The 23,611-nt window shown below is 45.9% G+C and overlaps 2 protein-coding genes across 9 annotated transcripts in view; both read left to right on the top strand.

Moving 5' to 3' along the window:
* Nucleotides 1-9,335, top strand: part of ENDOV (endonuclease V) — a 100,100-nt gene extending 90,765 nt beyond the window's left edge. The window contains exons 10-12 of one of the 5 annotated variants that reach the window (XR_012328736.1): nucleotides 2,930-3,035; nucleotides 3,392-3,604; nucleotides 9,024-9,335. Coding sequence is in view for 1 of the 5 variants with exons in the window: in XM_073798120.1 (XP_073654221.1) it covers nucleotides 2,930-3,035; nucleotides 3,368-3,515 (254 nt within the window). In the remaining 4 variants the exon portion in view is untranslated. The other 4 variants (XR_012328735.1, XM_073798120.1, XR_012328738.1 and 1 more) reach the window with 4 other exon arrangements.
* Nucleotides 9,336-16,954: 7,619 nt separating this feature from the next.
* RPTOR (regulatory associated protein of MTOR complex 1) overlaps nucleotides 16,955-23,611 on the top strand; it is a 347,367-nt gene continuing 340,710 nt past the window's right edge. For 2 of the 4 annotated variants that reach the window (XM_073798118.1, XM_033847372.2), the window contains exon 1: nucleotides 16,955-17,913. In XM_073798118.1, the coding sequence (XP_073654219.1) occupies nucleotides 17,752-17,913 (162 nt within the window). In that variant the 5' untranslated portion in view covers nucleotides 16,955-17,751. The remainder of the gene's footprint in view (nucleotides 17,914-23,611) is intronic. The other 2 variants (XM_033847375.2, XM_073798117.1) reach the window with 1 other exon arrangement.

The following is a 23,611-nucleotide window of genomic DNA, read 5'->3' as shown; positions in this document are numbered from 1 at the left end:
CCAGCCCTGGCAGTTGGGGTCCAGCTGGACGACACCTGGAGTGGGGAGGAGGAGGAGACAGGGTTATTGGTGCAGGGATTTCAGCCCCTCCTGCATGGCTGGATGCTCCTGTCCCCCCTGTGACCTGGACCGCCCTTACCACCTCCTGCCCCATCCAAAGGGGAGGGGAGGCCAGCGAGACAGGGAAAGAAGACAGAGGGTTTGGGACCACAGTGGCAAGTAACCCCCAAGTCACAGAGACCATAATAAGCTGCTATGAATGGAGCATTTTTATATGTCAGCCCCTGCATCGGGCTCTTTGCGTAGACTGTCTCACATACCTCCCCTGCACGTGCCCGTTCCCCCTCACGATCACACAAGCCCCATGTCCATATAAGGCTTACATGGGTAAAAAGCCACTTCAAATGTCTATCTCTAAATTCAGAGTCATACAAGGATGCAGTTCACACAGGTATTTCACCCTAGTATTTGTGTATTGTTTTTGTAAAGTCATGTCTTTTTTCATGATATGATTTGGTTATCACTGTAGTAGGTATCTGAGTGCCTATTAGTTACTCATTTTTACTGATGGGAGGATTATAGGTCTAAGACATAGTACCGACAAGCTCACAGTCTTGTAGGAGGTACAGGTGTAATAATATAATGTAATGTGCAGCTCTAAGGTGAGATGGCTTGTCGACCAAGTCTCTACTGTTCTGAATCCTGCCTCTGAACATAGAAAGTGCTGTTTACCCTCAGAGGATTCCCTAAGTCACTAATTGAATCAGTGAGTTCTCCAAGAAGCGTTTATTAGGCTGAAGAAAACATTTTCTTTTGAACAATACTTCCTCTCATTGGTATAATTCTATAGAGGTGGCCAAAGGATTTTATATCATCTAACTTTTTAGATGGGATGGGTAGAATAAGAACTACCCTCACCTCATTTTACAAATGAGGGAAGTTGCAAGGCTACTGAGGTAGATTCTGGGCAAGAACTTCTGCTCGTTGGCCAGAGATTCATTTATTCATCTACTCATCCATCCACCCATCCACCCACCCATCCACCATCCATCCGTCCATCCATCCATCTATCCACCCACCACCCAGCCACCCACCTATCCATTGCCAGGCCCAGGGCTAAGTGCTGGAGGACAGAGGTGGCTCCGGCTCTCAAAGAACTCCCAGTCTGGAAGGTTGTTTGGATCCTGTAGGTTACGGTGGTAGCTTATGTTCTCCTCGACATTTCAAGATTAGTTTCTTCCCTCACAAACAATCTGGGGACAAGCAAAGGCACCTGGTAGCAAACTCCTTCAGCTTGGGTTGGGTGGTTGGTACACCTGCAAGTGATAGACACAGGGAAGAGCACTGACATCCCGCAAATTCCTGAAGGTCCCGATACGAAGTGCTGAGTAGTAGTATTTTGGTGCCTAAGCTTCCGGGCAATCATGGGAGAGGATTTCTGGTTTCCCTCTGGATGCTAAGAGGTAGCAAATCTTCTTTTGATGGATTAATGGATCTAAATGTCATGAGGGCCCCTGATTTACAGCCTACATTCTCATCTGCCTTCCGTAGCCTGGCAGAACTTTAGAGGAAAGTTCTTGGGCAGCAGGGTCAAGTGAAGGATGTTCTTTTAAAGCAAGAGGAAAACGTTGTGACAACACAGGAATGATGTCATGATGGAAGACCCCTGACATGCTCAGCAACTCTGAGGAGGATCAGCAACTTGGACCCCACCTGCTCAAGTTCCAACTTTCAGCCAGACACCAGCCACAAAGAGCCCTCCCTTCCACTGAGGGTGTGCGATAAGCATGCCCCATGCAGATTTGCCACCGCGGGGGGGCGGGGGCGGCGGACTGCTGCCTCTGTGGGATCAGAGGAGCATCAGGAGGACACTCTCTCTGCCCCAGTATCTTCCTACTGGCCTGCCCCTATGCCTGGGTGATCCCCGTTAGCAGTCAGTTCATTTGCGTTAAAGCAATGAGGGTGCTAGAGATTCCTGCAGAAACCAAGGAAACCAAGGAGGAAGGGGTGGCGGTGGCAACAGTGCCTTCCCCATGCCCACTCCATGATGGTTCCACTTCCCAGACGGCCTTACTCTCTGACAGCTCGGTAGGAGCTGGGCCTCAAGGAGCTGGTACATAGGACAGGTCATTTTTTTAAATTGTGGTAAGATATTTATAACATAAAATTTTCCATTTTAATCATTTTTAAGTGTACAGTCAGTGGCACGTTCATGTTGTGCAACCAACACCACCATCCGTCACCGGAACTTTGTCATCATCCCGAATTAGAACTCTGTGCCCATTACCTAATAGATCCCCATTCCCGCTCCCCAGCCCCTGGAAGCCACCATCCTCCTTTCTGTCTCTGTGAATTTGACTCCTCTAGGGACCTCATATAAGTGGAATCATACAGTATTTGTCCTGTTGTGAGTGGCTGATTTCACTAAGCATGATGTCCTCAAGGTTCATCCATGTTGTAGCCTGTGTCAGAATTTCCTTCCTTTTATGGCTGAATACTATTCCATTGAATGGATGGACCACACATTGTTTATTCACCTATTGATGGACACTTGGGTTGCTTCTACTTTTGGGTGGTTGTGAGTGATGCTGACATGAACCTGGGGGTACAAGCATCTGTTCAGGACAGAGCACTTGTGATGGGAGCCAGAGGGCACGGGGTGGAGGGAAGGGTCACCAGAGCTGCCGGGCTGCAGTGGGGGCTCTGCCTTCTCCAAAGTGACCTGCCTCTGGTTTGATCATCGCTCACCCTGTGAAGTTCCTCAGTTGTGTGGACACCCTGAGTGCCAAGACCAATCTTCTCCATAAGTGGTGTCTCCCCCAGCATCCCAAGGAGGGAGGGAGATGCAGGGGAGACTCGAGAGCTATCACAACCTAGCTGACAGGCAGCCGAATCCAGGACTGACTACCCTTGTTCTGGATTGTTTCAGTGACCAAGCCCACCCATTGCCTGGTGGAGAGGGGCAAAGATGGCACAGCAGAAATGTCACTGTCCAATGACAATGATATCGACAACACAATGCCATCCTTGTCAAGGTGAGCTTTCTTCATCAGAACCAGTCAGTGAGTTCCTCATAAAAGTAATGGCGAGACCTCAGAGGCCTGCCCCTGGAAGCGTGGTGTTGCAGTGTCTGTATTGGTCAGCTACTGGCCCAATAACGATGCATAACAAGCCAGCCCAACTCATGGCTTCACATGGCAGCGCTGACTCTCCTGGATTTGGGGGTGGCTGGGGGCTGCCTCATGCGGCATCTTGGCTCTCTCGCCCTCCTCAGGTGGGTGGCCTCACTGGGGTGGCTTCTTGTTCTGGAGAAAGAAGCAAACAAGGGGGAGAGTCTACCCACCCCCCCCCCCCCGCATGTTCACAGCCCCTGCTTTTGCTGCTCCGCTAGCGTCTCACTGGCCAAATCAAGTCTCAAGGCCAAGCCTGAAGTCCGGGGTCAGGGAAGCACGTTCTACCTCTGTGGGAAGAGCTGCAGGTCACTTGACAGAGGATGGGGACACAGAGAGGGGTGAAGAATGGGAGAAAAATCTGCCACCTCTCCAGAACATTCCAACAAAAGCTGGATGGCCACCGCTCTTGGGTTCCCCTCTGGCCCTGGAAGGTAGGTTTATTTGTTTCCACTGTAAGGTGCTCTGATTGATGACAATCCCCAAATCCTGTGACTCTTAATCAATGCCTGATGAATCATACACATGCAAACAAAATTCATTTTCTGCCAAGATAATCCTGAAGGCCTCCAGTGTCTCTCCTTTATTCCCAAAGCCCGTGCAAATGCATCTTTTTTGTTCCAGGCTTACTGGGAAGTAAAAGATTTTGTCTGCGGGCTGATGGGTATTAGCAGAGCTATATGGGGCTTGAGTGGAAATGCGGAATGTGTGGATCAGCCCGAGCTGTGCTGGCAGGGTCTGGGAGGAAGAAGTGGTGTGCTGAAATTCTGCCCAGGTTGTGGCTGTCATCTGCCTTGACTGCCAGACTCGCTCTTTTTGGGGTGTGTGTGTGTGTGTGTGTGTGTGTGTGTGTGTGTGTGTGTGGCTATGGATAATGCTGTAAAGTTTCCTTGCTCTTGGCTGTTTCTGAGAAGGGCCTGGATTACTGAAGAAAATCCAGCTTATGTGTCCAAGGGCAAAACAGGCTGTTTATCTTTGGCTCGTACATGCTTCTCACATCTCCTGAGGTTTGTCTCTAAGTAGGATTTATGTCTCCCCATATGGAAGGTAAAAAACAAGAGGCCAGCATTGAGTTTGCAAGAGGCGATGCAGCCAGCACATGGCTTGCCGTATGCTTAATGTGGATTTAAGAAAAGAGAGGGTTTTTAAAAAATTATTAAAAATGGCAATTTTGAAAATCTGACCTAATGTTATTAAGTTATCTTGACATGGAATGTGTGTGGCTGGAACCTTCTGATGGGATTTGGGAGCTGGGCTGCAGCGGGGGGCTGGGGACACATTCCTGAGGTGCGCTTGCCCCTTTGTGGAGCTCAGGTACATGAAGGGGAGACACAAGTCTTCAGAGATGACTGTGCACAGAGCTGTGGTTCTCAACCAGGGGTACACTTGGCAAATTCAAGAGCCATTTTTGGGTTGTCACAATTGAGAGGAGGGAAGTGCTTCTAGCATCTAGCTGTTAGAGGCTGGGATGCTGCTAAACATCCTACGGTGCACAGAACACCCCACAACAGAGAGTCATCTGACACCTGCTACAACGTGGATGAACCTTGAGAACACTATGCTCAGTGAAATAAGCCAGACACAGAAGAACAAACACTGTCTGATTCCACTTACATGATGTCCCTAGAGCAGTCAAATCCATAGAGATGGAAAGTAGGAGGGTATGTGCCAGGGGCTGAGAGGAGGTGGGCATGGGGCGTCAGTGTTTAACGGGGACAGAGTTTCAGTTTGGGAAGTTAAAAGAGTTCTGGAGATGATGGTGATGAGGTTGTATAACAATGTGAATGTGCTTAATGCCCCTAAACTACACACTTACAAATGGTTAAAAGTGTTCTTTGCATTTACCACAATGTTTAAAAATGCTAAAATATAAACAAAAACAAAACAGAACCATTTGCCCAAAATGTCAGTAGTCCTGGGGCTGAGGAACGCTGGCCTGAGTGGTGTGGGGACAGGCTGGCGCTGACTCACCTGAGTAGCTGTGACAGTGCAGGGATAAATGCAGCCATTTCACACATGTCACCCAATGTCATAACTTACAGAACAGCGGTTGCCCAAAGTCCCTCCCTCTGTCCCCCCTATACCCACAGTCCCTGCCCCAAATTACAGCAAGGTGGCCCCACAACCCCCAGGAGCCTCAAATGAGCTCACAAACCAGGTGGTCACCCAGAGGATTGTCATCCTTCCTGGTTGTCCTGCTGTGGTTTGATATCACCTGCCTCTGCTCTCAGCCTAGAGGGAGAGCCTATGACTGTGCCCATGTGCTCCCTGGACACACCCAAGCTGCTTTTTGGGGAATAACCCCCTCAACACTATGCCACAATGTGTCACCAGGGCCCCCAAGCAGCCCTGCTTATGCCCAGAGTCCCCAGAGTCCCCCAGTCCCAGCTCCTGCAGCTGGTACCCTGCCCCATGTAACTGGGCCCAGCTCCACTCCAGAGAGCTAGGAGCACGTACGTGCCAGCGCTGTATCACCTCCTCTGATCCCTGAGTCAAACTCTTCCCACCTTCCTTAGTTTCCATCAGCATCTGGGGAGCAGAGACCCAGGATGGGAGCACCTCACAGCCCGGTCGACTCTCGGTCTGTGTGCCCGGCTCTACCACTCTCTTCCACAGGCCCACGCACCAGGTGGTGTCAGGGTCAAGGTGAAGGGTTCCAAAGCCCAACTTGTCTTTTTGGAAAGTAAATTGGCTCACAAGAAATTTGGCCTTCTCACTGGATCTCATTACCTTTGTGATCTAACCAAGTGCTTGGGGGGAAATTGCATGATGATAGTGGCTACGGTGAAAGGCTAAAGGAAGATGGGAATTACAGACCCGTAGACCCGAGATGGGGAGTTCTGACTTTGATTATGTTGTCAACCTTGGACCATTTTAAGTCAATGATGCAGCCTCTGGTTCTAGAAATGAGTTTCTGAGTTGGCCTAGGGCCCTCCTCTCATCTCTCATCATAAAATTCTTTTTCATCCAGTGGAAATCAGCTTGACAGTTACACATTTTTTTCCCCCATTTCAAGCTCACTCTCTCAACCCTATGCTCTGGTGAAGGCTGGGCTCTCAGAAGCCCCTGGAAAGCCCTCGTCAGGCTTACTTGGGAGTGGGTGGTGCCCACGGGAGCAGAGAAGGGGGACCATCTCTCTGGGGATACTGTGAAGGGGGCTGTCGTGCTGCAGGGAGAACCGCGGCCCCCCTGGCTCAGCTGCCCCACCTACCTCTTTGGGGACCAGGGATTGAAAGATACATAAAAATTCAAACCATACTCGAAATAACTGAAAGGAAAATATACATTTCAGAAGGAGATAACCATAGCAATCACTTTCACTCAAAGGTAATAAAAATATGTATTGTAAACATGAACTCGGAGATTGGAGGCTGCACGCTCCGCCACCGGAGAGACCACATTCTGAGAAAAGGCAGAGACTTTTAGAGTCACTCTTGACAGATCCCTCTGATAAAAAACCCGAGAAGGGAAAATATGGGAGGAAGATGGAGAGTTATGAGGGGAAAATAACGAACAAAACTATGACAAAAATTGAGAATACAAATTATATTTACAAATTTCCCCCTGGCTGACATTCTGCCTGGAATGTGATCACATGCCATAAGGTGGCTGGTATGAATAATTCACAGGGGCCGGGGTTATTCTGGACCGAGCACAGAGCGTTCTGAGGTGTGGTGGCACTGACGGCCTCGTGAATGTCTTACTCCGAGCGTCTGCTGCCACGTTCATCCCCTGCAACGATCGGTCCGAACCGCCACTGTGACAAGCAAACCAGACAAGCCTCTTCCAGCCTCAGCAGCTGGGCTGTCTGCAGAAAGCCATCCAGGCTCCTTGCTGGAAACATTAATTTCAGATGGAGAAATGGAAATTTCTGTCCTCTCTGCCTTTTTTGCTTTCTGTAAGAAGAGAGCTACGATCTCGGCTAGTTAAATGTTTCTCCATCCCTGCCTGGGTGGTGTCCTGTGATGGCCACTCCCAGCTCAGCAAACACCCTCCAGTTCCCAGGTTTGCCCTGAGGACTCCACACACACTGGCCCAGTTCCTGTCTGTCCCCTGCCCTTGGTCCTGACTGCCCACCATCCTTCAGTCGTAATGGATGACCAACCTGAGTCCTGAGTACCTTGTGCACTTTCTGTGTCCTTCCTTACCAAAACGCAAATGAGATGCCATTGTTCACTTATCGAATTTGCAGAAATCAAGATAATAAAACTCAGGAAGAAAACCAAAATACTCTTATTTGATTTGGGGAGGATGATACCGGTACTCTGCTGGTCCATAGACAAATTGGAATGAGCTTTTTGGAAGCAATGTGAGAATGTCTCAAGAACCTTTAAAAAGTTCGTTCTCTTTGTTTTTCTTATGGGTTGAATTGTGTCCCCCAGAGACATACATCCAGATCCTGAGCCCATGAGTGTGACCTTATTTAGAAATAGGGTCTTTGCAGATGTCACTTAAGATGATTTACGGTAGGCCCTTAATCCGATATGACTGGAGTTCTTGTAAGAAGAGGAGAGACACAGAGACACAAGGGGAAGGCGCTATGAAGTGATAGAAGCAGAGGCTGGAGTTACGCGGGACAAGCAGAGAGACACCAAGGATTGCGGGTTACACCAGAGGCTAACAGGCATGGGACAGATTTTCTCCTGGAGCCTTCAGAGGGAGCTCCACCTATTCACACCTTGATTTCAGACTTCTGGCCTCTAGAACTGTGAGATGATAAATTTCTGTTGCTTTAAGCCCTCCGGTTTGTAGTACTTTGTTACAGCAGCCCTGGGAAACAAATATAGCCTTTTTTGTCTAATTTTTAGGAAGAAATCTTATAGCTCCTTTTTTTTTTTTTTTGGCCACACTGCTCGGCATGTGGGATCTTAGTTCCCTAACCAGGGATCAAACCCATGCCGCCTGCAGTGGAAGCGCAGATTCTCAACCACTGGACCTCCAGGAAAGTCCCTATAGCTCCTTATTTACCAAATTTATTGCATTTCCTCCCAGGCACATACACCACATTTCCCAGTCTCCCTTGCAGTTAGTTGTGGCACATGACAGAGTTTGGCCAGTGGAATGTGGCCAGAAGTGACGTAAGCCACAGGCCTGGCCAATAGAAACCTGGATTCCCTTCTGAGCTGCTCCCTCTGGCTGGAAGCAGACACCTAGCTAAGGACCCCGAGTCCTGGGGGTGGTGGGACCCACAAGATGGAAAGAGATCATCCCAAACACCTGTATTGAGCTCACCTGTTGTGTGGGTGAACAATGGCCTTCTGCTGAGATTTCGTGTGTGTGTGTGAGGCGGTCCAGAACTTAGCCTAGCTTGACTAATACAAGGAAGTAATCAGAGATAGATAAAAGCCAAGATTCAGGGACCAAGATGTTCCTATGCCCCATTTTACTCACTTGGGGGTTCAAAATAAAGTCACTTTTCTTTTCATAATCAGGTCAGCGTGGCCCCAAGTCTTTGTCCTTTGAATCCTTGGGCGGCCATTCTTCTTGGGGTGGCATTGGGGGTTTCTCAGATACTCCCCACATCTGCCCTTCCCCACTGCTTCTTGCCTCCAAGGGGTCAGCTGTAGTGTAGGCAGATATGGTAGGGGGTCCCGGGAGGAAGAGAACCAGGCATTCATCGCTTTCTTGACACAAGAGAAGCCATTTCAGGTCTAAACCATTTTGTGATCTGAGCCTGGCCACAGTGTTTGCCCTTGCACAAGAATGGGCCTCAGTAGTTAATGATTTCAAGGGAAGAAAAGAAGGTAAGAACAAACAGCTATTACCAGACCAGGGAAATAACCATATTGGAAACAATAAATCAATTGTAAAGGTAAAGATTAGCCTGGAGTACATTCCTGAGCTGTTTTGCAGGATCCAAGCCCCCTTGAGTGCTCGAGTGCTGGACCACCAGATTAACTAGAGCCTACGGAATGATGATGTTGACTTTTGCTGACCCTTGTGACTTCCATCAACTAAAGCTCGGACTCTGTCGACCTTTGCCCCAATTCTATGCTGAGTTCTCCTCTGCTTCAGCCCCTTCATGAATATGCATGTACCCTTAGCTTAAAACTTCCTCAGTTTTGCTGCTCGGGGAGACACTGCTTTGGGAAAGATCCCCAGTGTTCTCCTTACTTATTGCAAGAAATAAATCCTTCCTTCTCCTGCTCTTGTGCGTTGTGTGTTTTGGCTTGATACCCACCAAGAGGCAAACCCAGTTTTTGGGTAACAGTAGCTGCTGTGGCCCTAAAGTGTGGTCAGTGTGCCTGTGCCTGGTGTTCATCGGAGCAGGGCAGCCCTTCTCATCTGAGTCATTCAACTAACACTGCCGGTGTGTCTGCCACCCTACCAGGCTCTGTGATCCCTGCGGGGCAGAATCAGAAGACGTGGTCCCTGTCTTCACGGAGTTTCTACCTAGGTAGGGAAAGGGACATCAAAATAAACACTGGTTTGGACTTCCCTGGTGGCGCAGTGATTAAGAATCTGCCTGCCAATGCAGGGGACACGGGTTTAAACCCTGGTCCGGGAAGGTCCCACATGCCGTGGAGCAACTAAGCCCGTGTGCCACAACTACTGAGCCTGTGCTCTAGAGCCCGCGAGCCACAACTACTGAGCCCACGTGCCACAACTACTGAAGCCTGTGCGCCTAGAGCCTGTGCTCCACAACAAGAGAAGCCACCGCAGTGAGCAGCCTGCACACCACAACGAAGAGTAGCCCCTGCTCGCCACAACTAGAGGAAGCCCGTGCACAGCAACGAAGACCCAATGCAGCCATAAATAAATAAATAAATAAATTTAAAAAGAAATAAAAAATAAACACTGGTTTGATTAGAACTACTCTGTATGCTGTGAGTAGAAAGTATAGGGTCCCATGAGAGAGGGTAAAGGTAGCGTGATTGTAGTTTATCATCCAAACCAGGACATTTTGGGAATGTAAGAGGGTAGTGTTAATAATATGTCCAGGCAGAAGGTACAGCTGGGGCTGCCCCAGGAAACCAGGACATCCGGTTACCCGGAGAGACTTAATCCAGCCCACTACAAGCCTTCTCTGGCCAGCTTGCTCCCAGCTTTGAACCAGCCCTCACCCATAGCTATGCGTAGATAGCACAGCCTGGACATGTCACCGCAACAGCACATTTCCCCAAGACTGGACCTAATCACGCTTTTCAGGAAGCCATGTCACTGCCTCCATGCTGGCACTGGCTGGCTGGAGACAAGCCCCTGGGTGCGCTTAACACAGTGGTTAAGAACTCAGACCTCGAGGCCGTGGGTCCCCCACTTCCCAGCACTGGGAGCACCTGGGGGCTCCAGGCTGCTGCCAGCTACCACCCCTGACATTCTAATGGTGCAGCCTGGGCATCAGGTCTTTAAAGGCCCGCGGGTGATTCTGATGTATCAAAATTTGAGAAACTGCTAGTTTGAATCCTGGTTCCACCACTTGTTAGCTGTGTAGCTTGGCAAGTTCCTTAATCTGTCTGTGCCTTAGCTTCCTTATCTGTAAAATGGGGGCAATAGGTGTGTTGTAGGCATTGAGTTAATATGTGTGAAGTGCTTAGAACAAGGTCTGGTCCATAGGAAGTATGCTATGTTAGCCATCATTATTACAATAATTATTTTAATAAGTACTAAATCGAACACTTAAGAACCTTCCAATGGCTCCACAAGCAGGCTTAAGGTCCCTCAGGATGTTTCTGGAAATGAACTGGAGGGTGTTTGCCATATGTCTTTGTAACCAAAGGTCTAGCCTGTTGAATTTCATTAAACCAAGTGAAAGTCCTGACTTAAGGCAGCAGCCCCAAGGGTTAGCCCACAATAAAAAAAAAAAATTTTTTTTTTAAATTAAAGTCCTTCTCTATGGGTCACCCCTCCACATTTTTCAGTTACTGTCTGTGCCAGGATACATGGCAATGGTTAATGATGTTGATTTGCAGAATGCTAGGAAGTGTAGACTCGGGAAAATGCTTCTGCTATGAGAAAAAGGCACAAAATGAAAGGTTTTGTTAAACAGTGTTTATACAAAATTGAATGATTCTCTTTTGCAAAACCTTACAAATAAGTATGTCCATTTATAATAAATATTTATAATATATACTGGAAGGCTATACAAAGAAATATTAAGAGCAGTTATGTGTGTGCAATAGAATTAAAAGTGTTTCTTCTTTACTTTCAAAATGATGTTTCAGAATAATGTTATTTTTTAATGTAAAAAGCAAATATTATTTTAAATATATATATGCCAAAAAGAAAAGACAAGAAGGAAATACATAAAATGGAAACAGTAGTTACTCTGGGCTGTGAACTGATGGGTAATTTTTTTTTTTTGACATTGACATTTTCCAATTTCCTCCAGCAAATATCTATTACTTTTATTTTTTAAATTTAAGAAAAATTGTCAAAATACTATGTGATACTGTTTAAAATGTCAAATATTATTTCTGGGATTACAATGCAGGGAAGGTGGTGGTCCCTGCCCCCTACCCCACATCACCCCACCCCTGGAGCAGATGGTCTACACATTGGGCTGTTTCTTCTAACATTCAGTTCAGCATTTCTACATGGTGTGTTTCTTTCTTTACTTTTTAAAAATCAGTTTACGGTCTGATCCACTGACATCTCCCGTGAAAGACGAGACATCCCATTCTGACGTCTCCCTCCCACCCCAAGTGTAAGGTTTTCATTTGGAAAAAAACAATTTAAATTATTTGGAAAAAAGAAATCCACTTTTGAGGCTCAGGCACGCATGCTGTGTTTTCCAAGAAGCCTCTTTAATCTTCCTAGATGGAATTTATTCTTATAGCAGTTTGTTAATAAAAACAGCCTTTACTGAATTCTTACTGTGTGCCTGGCACTAGCTGATTTGACACTTATAACATCTCTACGAAACAGAAACTATTAATTTCCCTATTTTACACATGAAATTGGGGCTGGGGTGTGTTCAGCACCTTTCTCTTGGGTCCCAGGACACAGAAACGCCAGAGTGGGGATTTGAACTTTGGTAGGTGTGACTCCCAAGGGCCCAAGGAGGTTCTCATGGCTCCCAGGTCCTAGCCTTAGACATGCTGGTTGGACTCTCGCCCAGCCCTGGCCAGCAGGGGGATCTTGAGAAAGCTATTTAATTGCTCTCTGTCTCAAGTTCCTTACTGGTAAAGCAGATCTAATACAGGAGGCTTAAAGGAGGTTATTAGGAGGATTAAAGGAGTTAATTCTCATGAAAAGGGCTTGGCTCACCACAAACACTATCAGGATTACAATATTTTAGTTACTGGCACATTCTCTAATGCCCCCCATTAAAGGCAGAGGCAACGGTTGGGTTAGCCTTGGCTCCCCCAGGACCTCGTGCTCACTGAGAACCTGAGAATCATTGATGAGATGTGAATATTACATAAAATAACAAATGGGGAATTTAAAAAGAGACAGTGGTGACACTATTTGTATTTTCATAAAGGTAGAATCTTATTGTAGGCAATATTATTAAAATAAAAGCTTATAAAATTCCATTTGCATATTTTTTATTGGATAACAAATTTTCTCAGTATAGTCTCTATCATAAAAGCTTTCCTTTTTTCCTCTTTTTTTTTTAAGCGCTCTTTCTGCTCTGGGCCTAGACCACATCCCAGTGATTCTACCTCCAGGTTCTAGGGGAGGAAGACAGGGCTCACATTAATGAACTCGTGACTGGGAAAGGTACTAGCTTTCGTCCCTTCTCTACAAGGGCTGTGGACAGTGGTGTCTGGTTCAGTGAAGCTCGGAGCAGGGAGCACCAGGCCTCCAGACTGATGGGTCAGGGCTCTCGTGCTGCAAGCTGGGCCCAATGGTGACTGGGCCTGAGACACATTTCCTTCCAACTCCATCACTCCTCACCTTGCTCCAAATTCTAGGGTCCCCAGACAGCTCTTCACCACCCTATGCAAAACAGCCCCCAGAGTGGGAAGGAAAGGGCCGGGGGTGAAGGATCCACTTCTGTCCCCTTCCTTGTGTGTTTCCTTCTCATCTGGCTGTTTAAGGCTGAGGCTATGCAAAAATTCTCAATTCTGAAAGGAGAAGTGTGGATAGTAGGTGAAGTTTATTCAATAAGAGAAATCTTTTACCATAGTCCCCATGCTACTCAGGGGTCACTCCTTTTTAAAATGGAATAATATTATTGTTTGTTTGTGCTTCCCAAAACCTTAGTTGTTCAGTGTAAAAATTTGTACATAAAATAGAAAGATATGCAATAGGAGGTGAAAAGCACATACACAAACACCGCCATATTTTTAGACAGTGGAATGGGCAGAGAGGGAGACGGGCTCGTTTGAGTTCTCAAAGCCAGCGTCTCCAACTGCGGGTGCTGTTACTTCCCTTTCTCTCTTCTCACTTCGCTGTCAACAAAACATCTGACCTGCAGGGGTGGGGGGTGGCTTGGATTCTGCTAAAAACAGAGTGATGATGCTCAGACAATGGCAAAGTACTTTATTTTTGTTTCTTTTAAGCTAATTACAGATTTCTCTGGAAAGGGTGGGAGCTGGCTGGTCTCCCTGCATGGAAAGTAATAGCTCAGCGAAGCACCGGTTTTCTTGAGTTGCTTGACCTCCAGGCTTGATCCTGATTCTTGATGACAAAACACATTCAGTGCCCTTGATTGATTTAGCGGAGAAACTGCAATATTGGAGGATGGAACGCAGCCTGTCCTGCCTGCAAATGGAACGCCTCGGCTGTGATGGTCTTGTGTTTTGAGAGAAGATTAGCCAACAGCTGAGCTTGAAGGCTGTGAAAACCCAGCCTCCTTGGTTCTTCCTGGGCAACGTGCTATGTTCCCAAGGCATCTATTCAGATCCTTTCCCTGCCCCAGTTGTTATACCAAATTTACCCCTACATGTACCCCTGACTTCTGTTGTATTTGACCTACACACTCAGGTTTTTTATAATTGTTCTCTGCTCACTTTGCTGTTTCTTTGGCTTCTGGTTGCCAAATAGCCCGAGATTTTGGGCTGGAAGGGGTCTTCTGCTCGACCTTCATATTGTAAGACAAGGTCCCCCCCCCACCCTGTACAGGAAGATCAAATGTTATTCTGTTGTTTCACATCAGAGCTGGGCCTAAAAGCCCCTTCTCTCTCCCAGCTGCACATCGGCAGCCTGATGTTTACCCCCAGCAGGATTTCATTAACACTCTCTCCCCTTCCATAGCTTGAACCAGATCAGGTTTTACGCATTTTTTGAGATTTGTAGAACTTGTTTTCATGATTAAAGTATCTTATTTAGAGGCTTTGGGGCAAGCAGGAGATGTCCTTTCTTGTGAAGAATTGGAGATATTGGGAATCAGAACGGCAGGTCCAAGTGGCTGGCCGATCACACGCCGTGGTAATGAGATCACCCAGGTGAGAAAAGTTAGCCCTTGACTTTCCAGCCTGTCATTAGTCATCGACGCTCACTGCCTTCTGGAAACCTGGAGCCATGCTTCCAAATGCTTATCTGGGACTTGAATAGAGCCGCTCATGGCACACTGGGGAGAGGTTTCTTTTAGAAGCCATGATGCTGTGAAATGATTCAAGCCCCTTCTTGAAACTTCAGGTTGGGAGCTGGGCTTTCATCTGCCCATTTCTCGTTTTTACATGAATCACAGAATTTTGACCCTGAAGTGTCTTTAGAGGTTCACCTTCTTTAAGTTTCTGTTGTCAGACGTGGAGACTGAGGACAGAGGAGGGCAGAGGCTCTGGCAATTCTGCAGGAATTGGTGGTGAGCTGGGGACAGAATGTTTTCATCTAACCCTCAGTCCGGGACATGGACCCCAAAGGCCTCTTGGTTCTGGGGTCACATTTGTAAAACAGTAGAGGGCGTGTTTTGTTATGTAGTTTGGGTGTTTTGTTCTGATGTATTAGATGGAAGATTGGATAATTCCTTCATAGTATTCATTTGTTCAGTACAAATAGTTATTGAGGGCCCACCATGGGGCTGGAACAGAATCATTGGGGGAGAATATGGCCTAATATCCTCAACGAGAATATTGTCCACTATCCCCACATCTGACTGATTTTAAGTTATCATCAGGGTTACCTGATTAAAAAATAGAGATCCTGAATCCCTGTCCTCCCTCTCGCTGTGATTCAGTAGGTCTGGATGAATCTTTATTTTAAAATAGTTTCCCAGGTAGTTCTGACAACCTGCCAGTTTTGGGTTCCACGGGCTCCGTTACTACCTTCGCTTAGAATGTCAGACAGGGTGAGTAGATTTCCCCAGGTGACATACTTCATAGGTGAGGAAACTGAATCTCACACAGATTAAGTGGGTTTTCCCCTGTCACAGGGCTAGTAAGGAATGAATGCGTTTAATGCTGCTGCTTTTCTGTAACTGCTGCTTCCTGCAAGAGTGCCTGGGGACACTGGCCTTCACTGTTGTGTGCTGCAGGGTGATGGGGCAGAGCCGGAGTTATGCTGCTGCCCTCAGGTGAGAGTGGGGTCTTCTCAGGACCCTGCAGTCCTGAAGCCTCTGCTGGTGACTGTGGGGGATATTTTGTCAACACAGAGAGCAAGGAAAAGGCAGATTTTAGCCTCTATTTCTGTTCTGGTGAATTTGCCCTGAGTTTTAATGGGAGGATTGGGCTCATCAGGATGTAATAACCATATAAATGTTTAGAATGGTAATGATTTAATCCAAGAATTTTAATTAAATACCTGTGATGTGCTAGGTGAGAATGATCTGGGATTGCACTATTCACTCAGCTGTTGAAAGGAACACAAATGCCATCAGGATCCTTATATGGGCTGCCACATTGTGTCAAAGCCCTAGGAAACCACACTGAGAAAAAGGGTCTCTTCCAGAGCCCACCCTGAGGTTTTAGATTAGTAAAGCACACAGGGCTGCTAGATCTCGCTCCAGCTACAGACGCATCATTGCTGGAATTGTATTGGGCACTCACTATATACCAGATACCTACACGGGTTAATTTTATCCTTCAAGGTGGGTATTATATTCACCCAGTTTTATAGTTGAGGAAACTGAGGCTGAACTAGTTAGGGATTGACCAAGGTCACAGACATGGAAAGTGATACAGCTGAGATGCAGATACAGGTGGGCCTGACCTCAAAACCTAAATGCAGAGGGGAAGACGAGCCTCTTTGCCTTCTGCCCGGCTTTATCTAACGGTTACATCTGTGTATCACTAGACACTATGTTTATTGAAGGCAGGCACCGCATGCTGCTTGGGGTTTATAATCCCTCCGCACGGGACATAGTTATCCACAAACTGTAAATACGCAATGTTTATGGAATACAGCAATAAAGTAAGGCAGGAGGCGTGCCACGCATAGAAATCTGTAGCGTTTAGTTGTTTGCACATGAAGCTCTATCATAATAAGAATAAACCGTGCAGAAAATAAGATGGATTAAACAAAAATATAATTGTCGAAATTAATTTTTTCATTTAGTGTTCCTTGAAAATAAAAAAGAAAATCTGATTGATACTGTGGAGGATACTACGCCCCCCCCAATACTATCTTCTTTTGTAATGTTATCAATTGTTCTTTCTGAAGCTTTTGCTGCTTTTTCAAAATCTGGAAGAAAGAAGGGGTTGAATCCTTTAATTTCAGAAGCATGTAGGTCCATTTGTAATAATAAAAAGCTTTTTTCCAAATAACACAGTTTCATTTATAGGACTGACTTTGATATGACGCGTCTATTATACCAATTGCCATAAACTCTAGAAAGCTTAATTGTGGTAACGATGGTAACGGAGAGGCAGGGACGCCTCTCGCTGTCTCCTGGGAAGCATGGCCAGGACACTCTGAGGAAGTTTGGCTTATTAGCCACGCCGTAGATCGCGCTGCATTCTGGGTCTTGGCAATATGGCGTCCTCCTTGATGTGCTGATGAGAGGAGTTTCACTGTAGCTTCAAACCAGAGGGCAAAACTCCCCAAACCCAGTAAGCCCACATTACGCGTTTTCTCCGCGGCTCCGTGTCGCCTGTTTCTTAGGACTCGTTCTCAGGCAGGAGAGAGCCACGGGGCCGGAGGCCAGGACCGGCCAGGCCGCGCGGACCCGGGGCTGAGGAGCCGGCTGCGGGCAAGCACGATGGGCCCGTCCTGGCTCTGGTTGCAGCAGCTCCGGCGAGTGCGAGATCCGCAGGGCTGAAAGTGGCTGTAGGAGACCCGAGGCGCTCTGAACCTCTTCCCCTCGGCCGAAGACCTCAGCCCAGTCGGCAAACCGGCACCAAGAGCGGGCGGCCTGCCTGTCCTCGGATCGGCTGAGGCGTTGGAGACCGAGAGCAGGGTCATCGTGAGGCCTGGAATCTCGCACGCCTTTGACAGCTCCGCTCGCAGCCCCTCCGGGAACGGACAGCCTCAGAAGCAGCCGGTGACTTGGGATCTGGGGGCGTGTGTGTCTGTGAGGAGCTCCTTGGGTTCCCTCATTTCCCACCGCTCTTCCCACCCCTTCTGACTTCTCGCGCAGAGTTAGAAGGATCTCAGACTTCTTGCCTCAGCGAGGATCTCCGCACACTCTCCATCCATTTCTTTTTCTACTTTGCCCTTCTCTGTTTTTTATTTCACCAATTCTGGTACACACTAGTTTTTAAGGCTGGAGGTTCTCGAGCGCTTGCTGCCCAGGACTCCCCCACCCCCTCCCCCGCTGATGGAATCCGAGATGCTGCAGTCGCCTCTCCTGGGACTCGGGGACGAAGATGAGGCTGATCTTACTGACTGGAACCTGCCTTTGGCTTTCATGAAAAAGAGGCACTGTGAGAAAATTGAAGGCTCCAAATCTTTAGCTCAGAGCTGGAGGATGAAGGATCGGGTAAGTGGATTGAGCCTGCGTCTCTTAGACCTTGATAGCTTTTACAAGTTCAGAGCCAGAAATATGTCCTTGGGAGAGCAGCGATATTTTTTCTCAGCCACATGTTGCAAGTCAACCAAAAAGCACAAACCATTTCAGACTCCATATTTTTATTGTAAATGGAAAAGTCTGTTTTGGTTAGTAGTTATTCACTGGATAGTGTTAATTAGATTCAAAGTAAGTTCTAATTCAGACAATGGAAGTTAAGCAAGTTAGAAAATACAGCATTGCAACTATTTACATGCTCTTTGATATACTTTGTACTGTTAAACTTTGTACTGTTAACACTTAGAGGAAAGACAACTTGGGATATAATATTTGTCCCAACGTGGTTAGTCTACTTAGTGGCTAGTTTACTTTTTTTGCCCAAGCTAGGTGGAGTGCAGAAGTCTAATATAGTATGCTAGGAAACAAGATTACTGGCAAATGTTCAGCTAGTAACAAATTAATGCAAAGTTATTTTAAAGTTACAGTGAACTTCATCATAGACTTCTAAACAGTTTGTCTTGAATCAAGACTTTCATACTTTTATGTGGTGTCGCGATACTGTTAGGTGGAGACAATTTCTCTAATAGTAGAGTATGATGGGTTGGAACTTGGGTCTGGTAGGGGGTCCTCGTGGTGTTGGAGCGTGGATAGTGACTTAAGAAGTTAGTAGGAAAGAAAACAGTCAATTTTGTTAAACCTGTCCTTAATCAACCACCATCTATTTCCTGGCCTCCAGAGCAAAAGGGTGGGACCGTCTCACCCATACACGCTTATAATTTGTTTTGGATTTTTTTTTGTGCTTTGTTTTCTCCTTCAAGACTGTCTTTATTGATTTGAACATTTTAGCCTAAGAGGGGTAGTTGGTGGTGTAATGCAGTGTGCTTTGCTCTGGGTTTATGGATATGTTTATATAAGATTGTTGTTTTTAGTGTATGATGTTGAACGTATATAGGATTACCCTTGTGGTAATTCTAGCTAGTCAGTCACTAGTAACTTGTGCTTCAGTTGTTATTAGGAAAATTTGTTTCATCCAAAAGTAGTTTAGGGACTAAAAAGAGATGGTCATTGGAAGAGATTGTATAAAGTCTGTCTTACGGACATCTTTAGTACTAATTATATGGTTTAAAGCTTTTGTGGTTCCTATGCATATATGAAGAGACTTATTTTAAAAGTAACTGTAATCTTTTTTTTTTCCCCATTCTATTTGGAGGGCTTTTTTTTTTCTTTTTTTGTGAAATGTGGTTCCCTTTGCTACTCTAAACCCATGCTTAAACTGTTCAAAACTGATTGATGGATTTATTTTTGACCTTTTAATTACAACAATTGGTGAATGATTAACATTCCCTGATAAGCTCTTCATAGGTTATTAAGAGGAAGAAAAGTTCTGGGAGTCTGAGTAATTACTGAGATTTTGACTTAGAAAGATCCAGGGGAGAAAGTTTGCTGTGTCCGACCTTCGCAAGTTGTTTAAAGAAGATCAGCAGCTAACATTTTTAGTTAAGTTTGTGAGAGCTTGGCCTCTGGACATCCTTGTATTCTCTTTCCCCTGGTTAGACCCTGAGGGGACCTTTTCAGCACACTATGCTAGGATAAAGGGTATAGATCCAAATGATGCTGAGAGTTGGAAGGTAGCATAAATGAATGAAACAGGCCAGACAGAAGGAGAATAATGGCACAGGTTCATAGATAAATGGCAGCTGAGGTTTGACTCGTGCCTGACTTTCTGGAGGCTGAGATCAGTGAGGCGCTGAAGAGCACAGGTTGCAGCTCAAGGGGCAGCTGGTCCTGGCCAGGTCTCCCTCTCTCTCTCTTTTCTTTGAGAAGCCAGAAAACTTTTTTTATTTTTTTAAATGTGAAGTTTGCCAATTTTAAAATATTGGAACTAATTCAGATATTACAAAACACGAAGCAGTCCATTTGTGGGGTTGGCTCTGGCCTGTGGGTTACCCATATGTGACTTCAAGATTCTAGGACTCTTGAGCACATGGGCATGATGCCAGACTGTTTCCCTGTGCTGGAGGTGATCTCCAGAAGTCAGATGATGCAGCATCGTTGTAAGGCAACAGGTGTGGACCCAGTTGTCCTGTACCAGGACCTGTGTAGGCTACTTCTTCCAGTGGGCAATTGACTGCCCTAAACGCAGACTCAGTCATTGCTTTTTTCTGTGATCCGTATGCAAGTCCACATACTTTTTTTAAAAAAATAAATTTATTTATTTTCTTTATTTATTTTTGACTGTGTTGGGTCTTTGTTGCTGTACGCAGGCTTTCTCTAGTTGTGGTGAGTGGGGGCTACTCTTCGTTGCGGTGCGCAGGCTTCTCATTGTGGTGGCTTCTCTTGTTGTGGAGCACGAGCTGTAGGCTCGCGGGCTTCAGTAGTTGTGGCTCACGGGCTCTAGAGCGCAGGTTCAGTAGTTGTGGCACATGGGCTTAGTTGCTCCGCGGCATGTGGGATCTTCCCTGACCAGGGCTCGAACCTGTGTCCCCTGCATTGGCAGGCAGATTCTTAACCACTGTGCCACCAGGGAAGTCCCAAGTGCACACACTTTTATTGTATATGTATCAGTAGTTACTTACTTTTGTCCTATTTAGTGGAGTTGTTAAGGGTTCCTAAAATTGACAACTTTACCAAAGTTGAGTGATGACTCCAAGTTTTTTGCCTCTTGGCATTTGGCATCCTCACAGAACTACAGCACATGCCCACTCTCGGTTGGGATTCCCACAGTCTTGGTATTGAACCATTCCTGGTTTTCAGATGCCACTATTGTTGCATTTTAATTACTAAGTTACTGTAAGTTTAATACTGTTATTATCAAATTATCAAGTTTGTTGTTTGGTTAGTTCTGTGTGTAGTAAATATGTATATGCCTCACTGGCATTTTTGACTTGTGATTTTCAAATAACTAGACATGTGAATTACAGTTCAAAGTGAATCATTCATAGACCTATGGCTAAAACAGATTTGTATATAACTCCGCCATTTATGTTTTACTGTGATACTTTATAGTTATCACAGAGTTCATTTTCCGGAAAGCGGGCATGTGGAGATAATTGATCTCAGATGGATCTTTACCTTACATATGTGGGATGGAATCAGGGAAGCCTGAGAGCTATTGCTCTGAAAGAAAACCATCGACAGAGACACTATACCTGCCTGTATGTAGGAGATGTAGCTATAAAATGATGAAGCCATTTCCCAAACCAGTCTTTAGACTTAGTCACCTTGCTTTGTAGCTGTATTTGAATAAACCATGGAGGAAGCCGAGTAGATACATTAAACTGATATATGGATAGTCAAATGTTTAGGTTGTCTTTGGAGCAAGGGGAAATAGTAATACTTTATAACCCTTCTTTACTCCTGTTTCCTCACTTTGCATCCTCTCAATCTACTCCATTTAGGCTCTCTTCCATGCCACTCAGACTGCCCTCCACAAGGTCACCATTTGCCGCTAAATCTAAATGTCACTTCTCTGTCCTTATCTTTTCGACTTCTCAGCAGCATTCCAGGGTGGACCACTCTCTCATTCACACAGCTTTTTCCTCACTTGCTTCTGTGTCTTCCTGAAACTCCAGGTCTTCCTCTGAGGTCACTAACTGCTCCTCCTCAGACTCCTTTGCTGGTTGACAGCTGAGTGTAGAGTGTTCCAGAACTTGATCTTGGAGCCCTTTCTCTTTTCTCTGTGTACCCTTGCTAGCTGATCTCATCTAGTCTCATGGTTTTATGTGCCGTCTACGTGCTATGACTCTTGTCTCAGGTACCTAATTGTCTGCTTTGCCTTGGTTTTCTCCATCACAACACACTGTCATCACCACCCACTCAGTTGTTCAAGTTGTAAATCTAGAATTTATCTGTAATTATTTCTTCTTCCTCTCCTCATTGTACTGTGTCATCAGCAGAACCTGTCAACTTTGCCTCCAAATTGTATCTTATATCGGACCACCTCATTTTGTCTCCACTGATGTGAGCCCAGTCCAGGCAACTACCATCTTTCATCTGGATAGCTAGAATCGTGTCCTGACTGGTCTTCCTGTGTCTACTCTTGTCCTGCAATCGATTCTTCACGTATTGGTCAGAGGGAGCTTGTTAAAGTGTAAATCAGATTCCATTACTTACCAGGCCGCTTGGAGTAGAACACAAACTCCACCCTGGTTCACAAAGCTTCATGATCTGGCCCTGCCTGCCTTTTCTGCTTCTTGGATGGAAAGGCCTGGAATGCTCTTCTATCTGACCTTTGCATACTTGGCTCCTTCTTGTAGTTTGCACCCAGCGCCTAGGTCACTTCCTTTCCTGATCACCCCATCTTAAGCAGCTCCCCAGTTGCTCATGATCACTCTTTATGTCTGTGATATTTTTCTTTATACCCTGACCCCCAGAAGTGAGCTTTTTAATCATAAAACAAGGACCTTGTTTCTGCTGGCATAGAGGACAGTGCTTGGCACACAATAGGGATTCAATAAAAATGTACTGATGAAAAAAATGAATCATTCACCAAGGGCTTCCACATAGATTATGTCTTTTAAGGCTCAGTAGTAGAGATCGTTATCTATGTGTGATTGATGAGGAAACTGGGGCTTGATTAAAAGGCTTGCGTGAAGAGACATAGTTACAGGGCTCCAACAGAGGAAGCAGAATCTGAGAAACACAGCCCAGGTAAAAACAGACAGGCAAAACTGTATCACAGTGTCTCCACTGGAAAAATCCTGCTGAGAGGCCATGGAGGCTGAAACAAAATGTATGGAGAAGATGAGGCGGGTGGTGGTCAACCACCAACTGAACGATTCTGATGGTGCAGCCTAGCTGTTCTCACCGTGTGCTCGGTGCTCTCTCGGGTCCCCGAGGTGACACTGTTTTCATAATAATAGAAGATGTTAGTTATTGGCGTTTTCCCCATGTTGACAGTTGCGCTGATTGTGGGTGGGTAAAACTGCTGGTGCCTGAGCTTGAATCAAGATGGTGGCATCTGACTGTGCTGGTGGTTATTGTTTTCTTCATTGCCACATGCTCTCAGTAAAAAAAAAAAAATCCCAGTTTCTCTTCAGAATGCCCTTGATAAAGCATTAAAATGATTAGTTTTCTTAAATCTTGGCTCTTTGGTACACACCTTTTTTATCCTTTGCACGAGGTATGGTTGTCTGAGGAAGAGCACCTGCGGTTGCCGGCTGCGCCAGTTGCTACCCTTCCTGAAACACAAGCTGCACCTGGAGGAGGCTGGCAGGCTGGCCCTGCACGGTCAGGCTTGGGTTCTGGCGGACATTTTTTGGAAAACGAACCAAGTGAGCTTCACTTCAAGGAAAACAACTGACAGTATTTGTTGCTAGTGATAAAATTTGAGCTTTCAAGTGAAAATTAGAGTTTTGGAAAAGCTGTATCTGCCACTGTGAGCTTCCCGGCTTCCCAGTACTTAAAGATGTTTCTGACGAGATGATGGTGATATTAATGAATATGATCTTTTTTATATTGTAGAATGAAATGTGTCCACGTTTGGAACATCTGCATAATTCACTGAACCAATATTTCCAAATGACCAATTCATGATATTATAAAATCATCCATGGGTAAAAGATCCAAAGTTAGGCCAATGGATTTTAACATCATAGGGTATGAAGAGTTATTGCTTTGGTTTTGGATAGATTAAATTTTCTATTTTCTATTCTATTCAGATAGATTGCAG

This window comes from Tursiops truncatus, chromosome 20 (assembly GCF_011762595.2).
Source record: "Tursiops truncatus isolate mTurTru1 chromosome 20, mTurTru1.mat.Y, whole genome shotgun sequence".
NCBI lineage: Eukaryota > Metazoa > Chordata > Mammalia > Artiodactyla > Delphinidae > Tursiops > Tursiops truncatus.
This window is presented reverse-complemented; position numbering and strand designations above follow the sequence as displayed.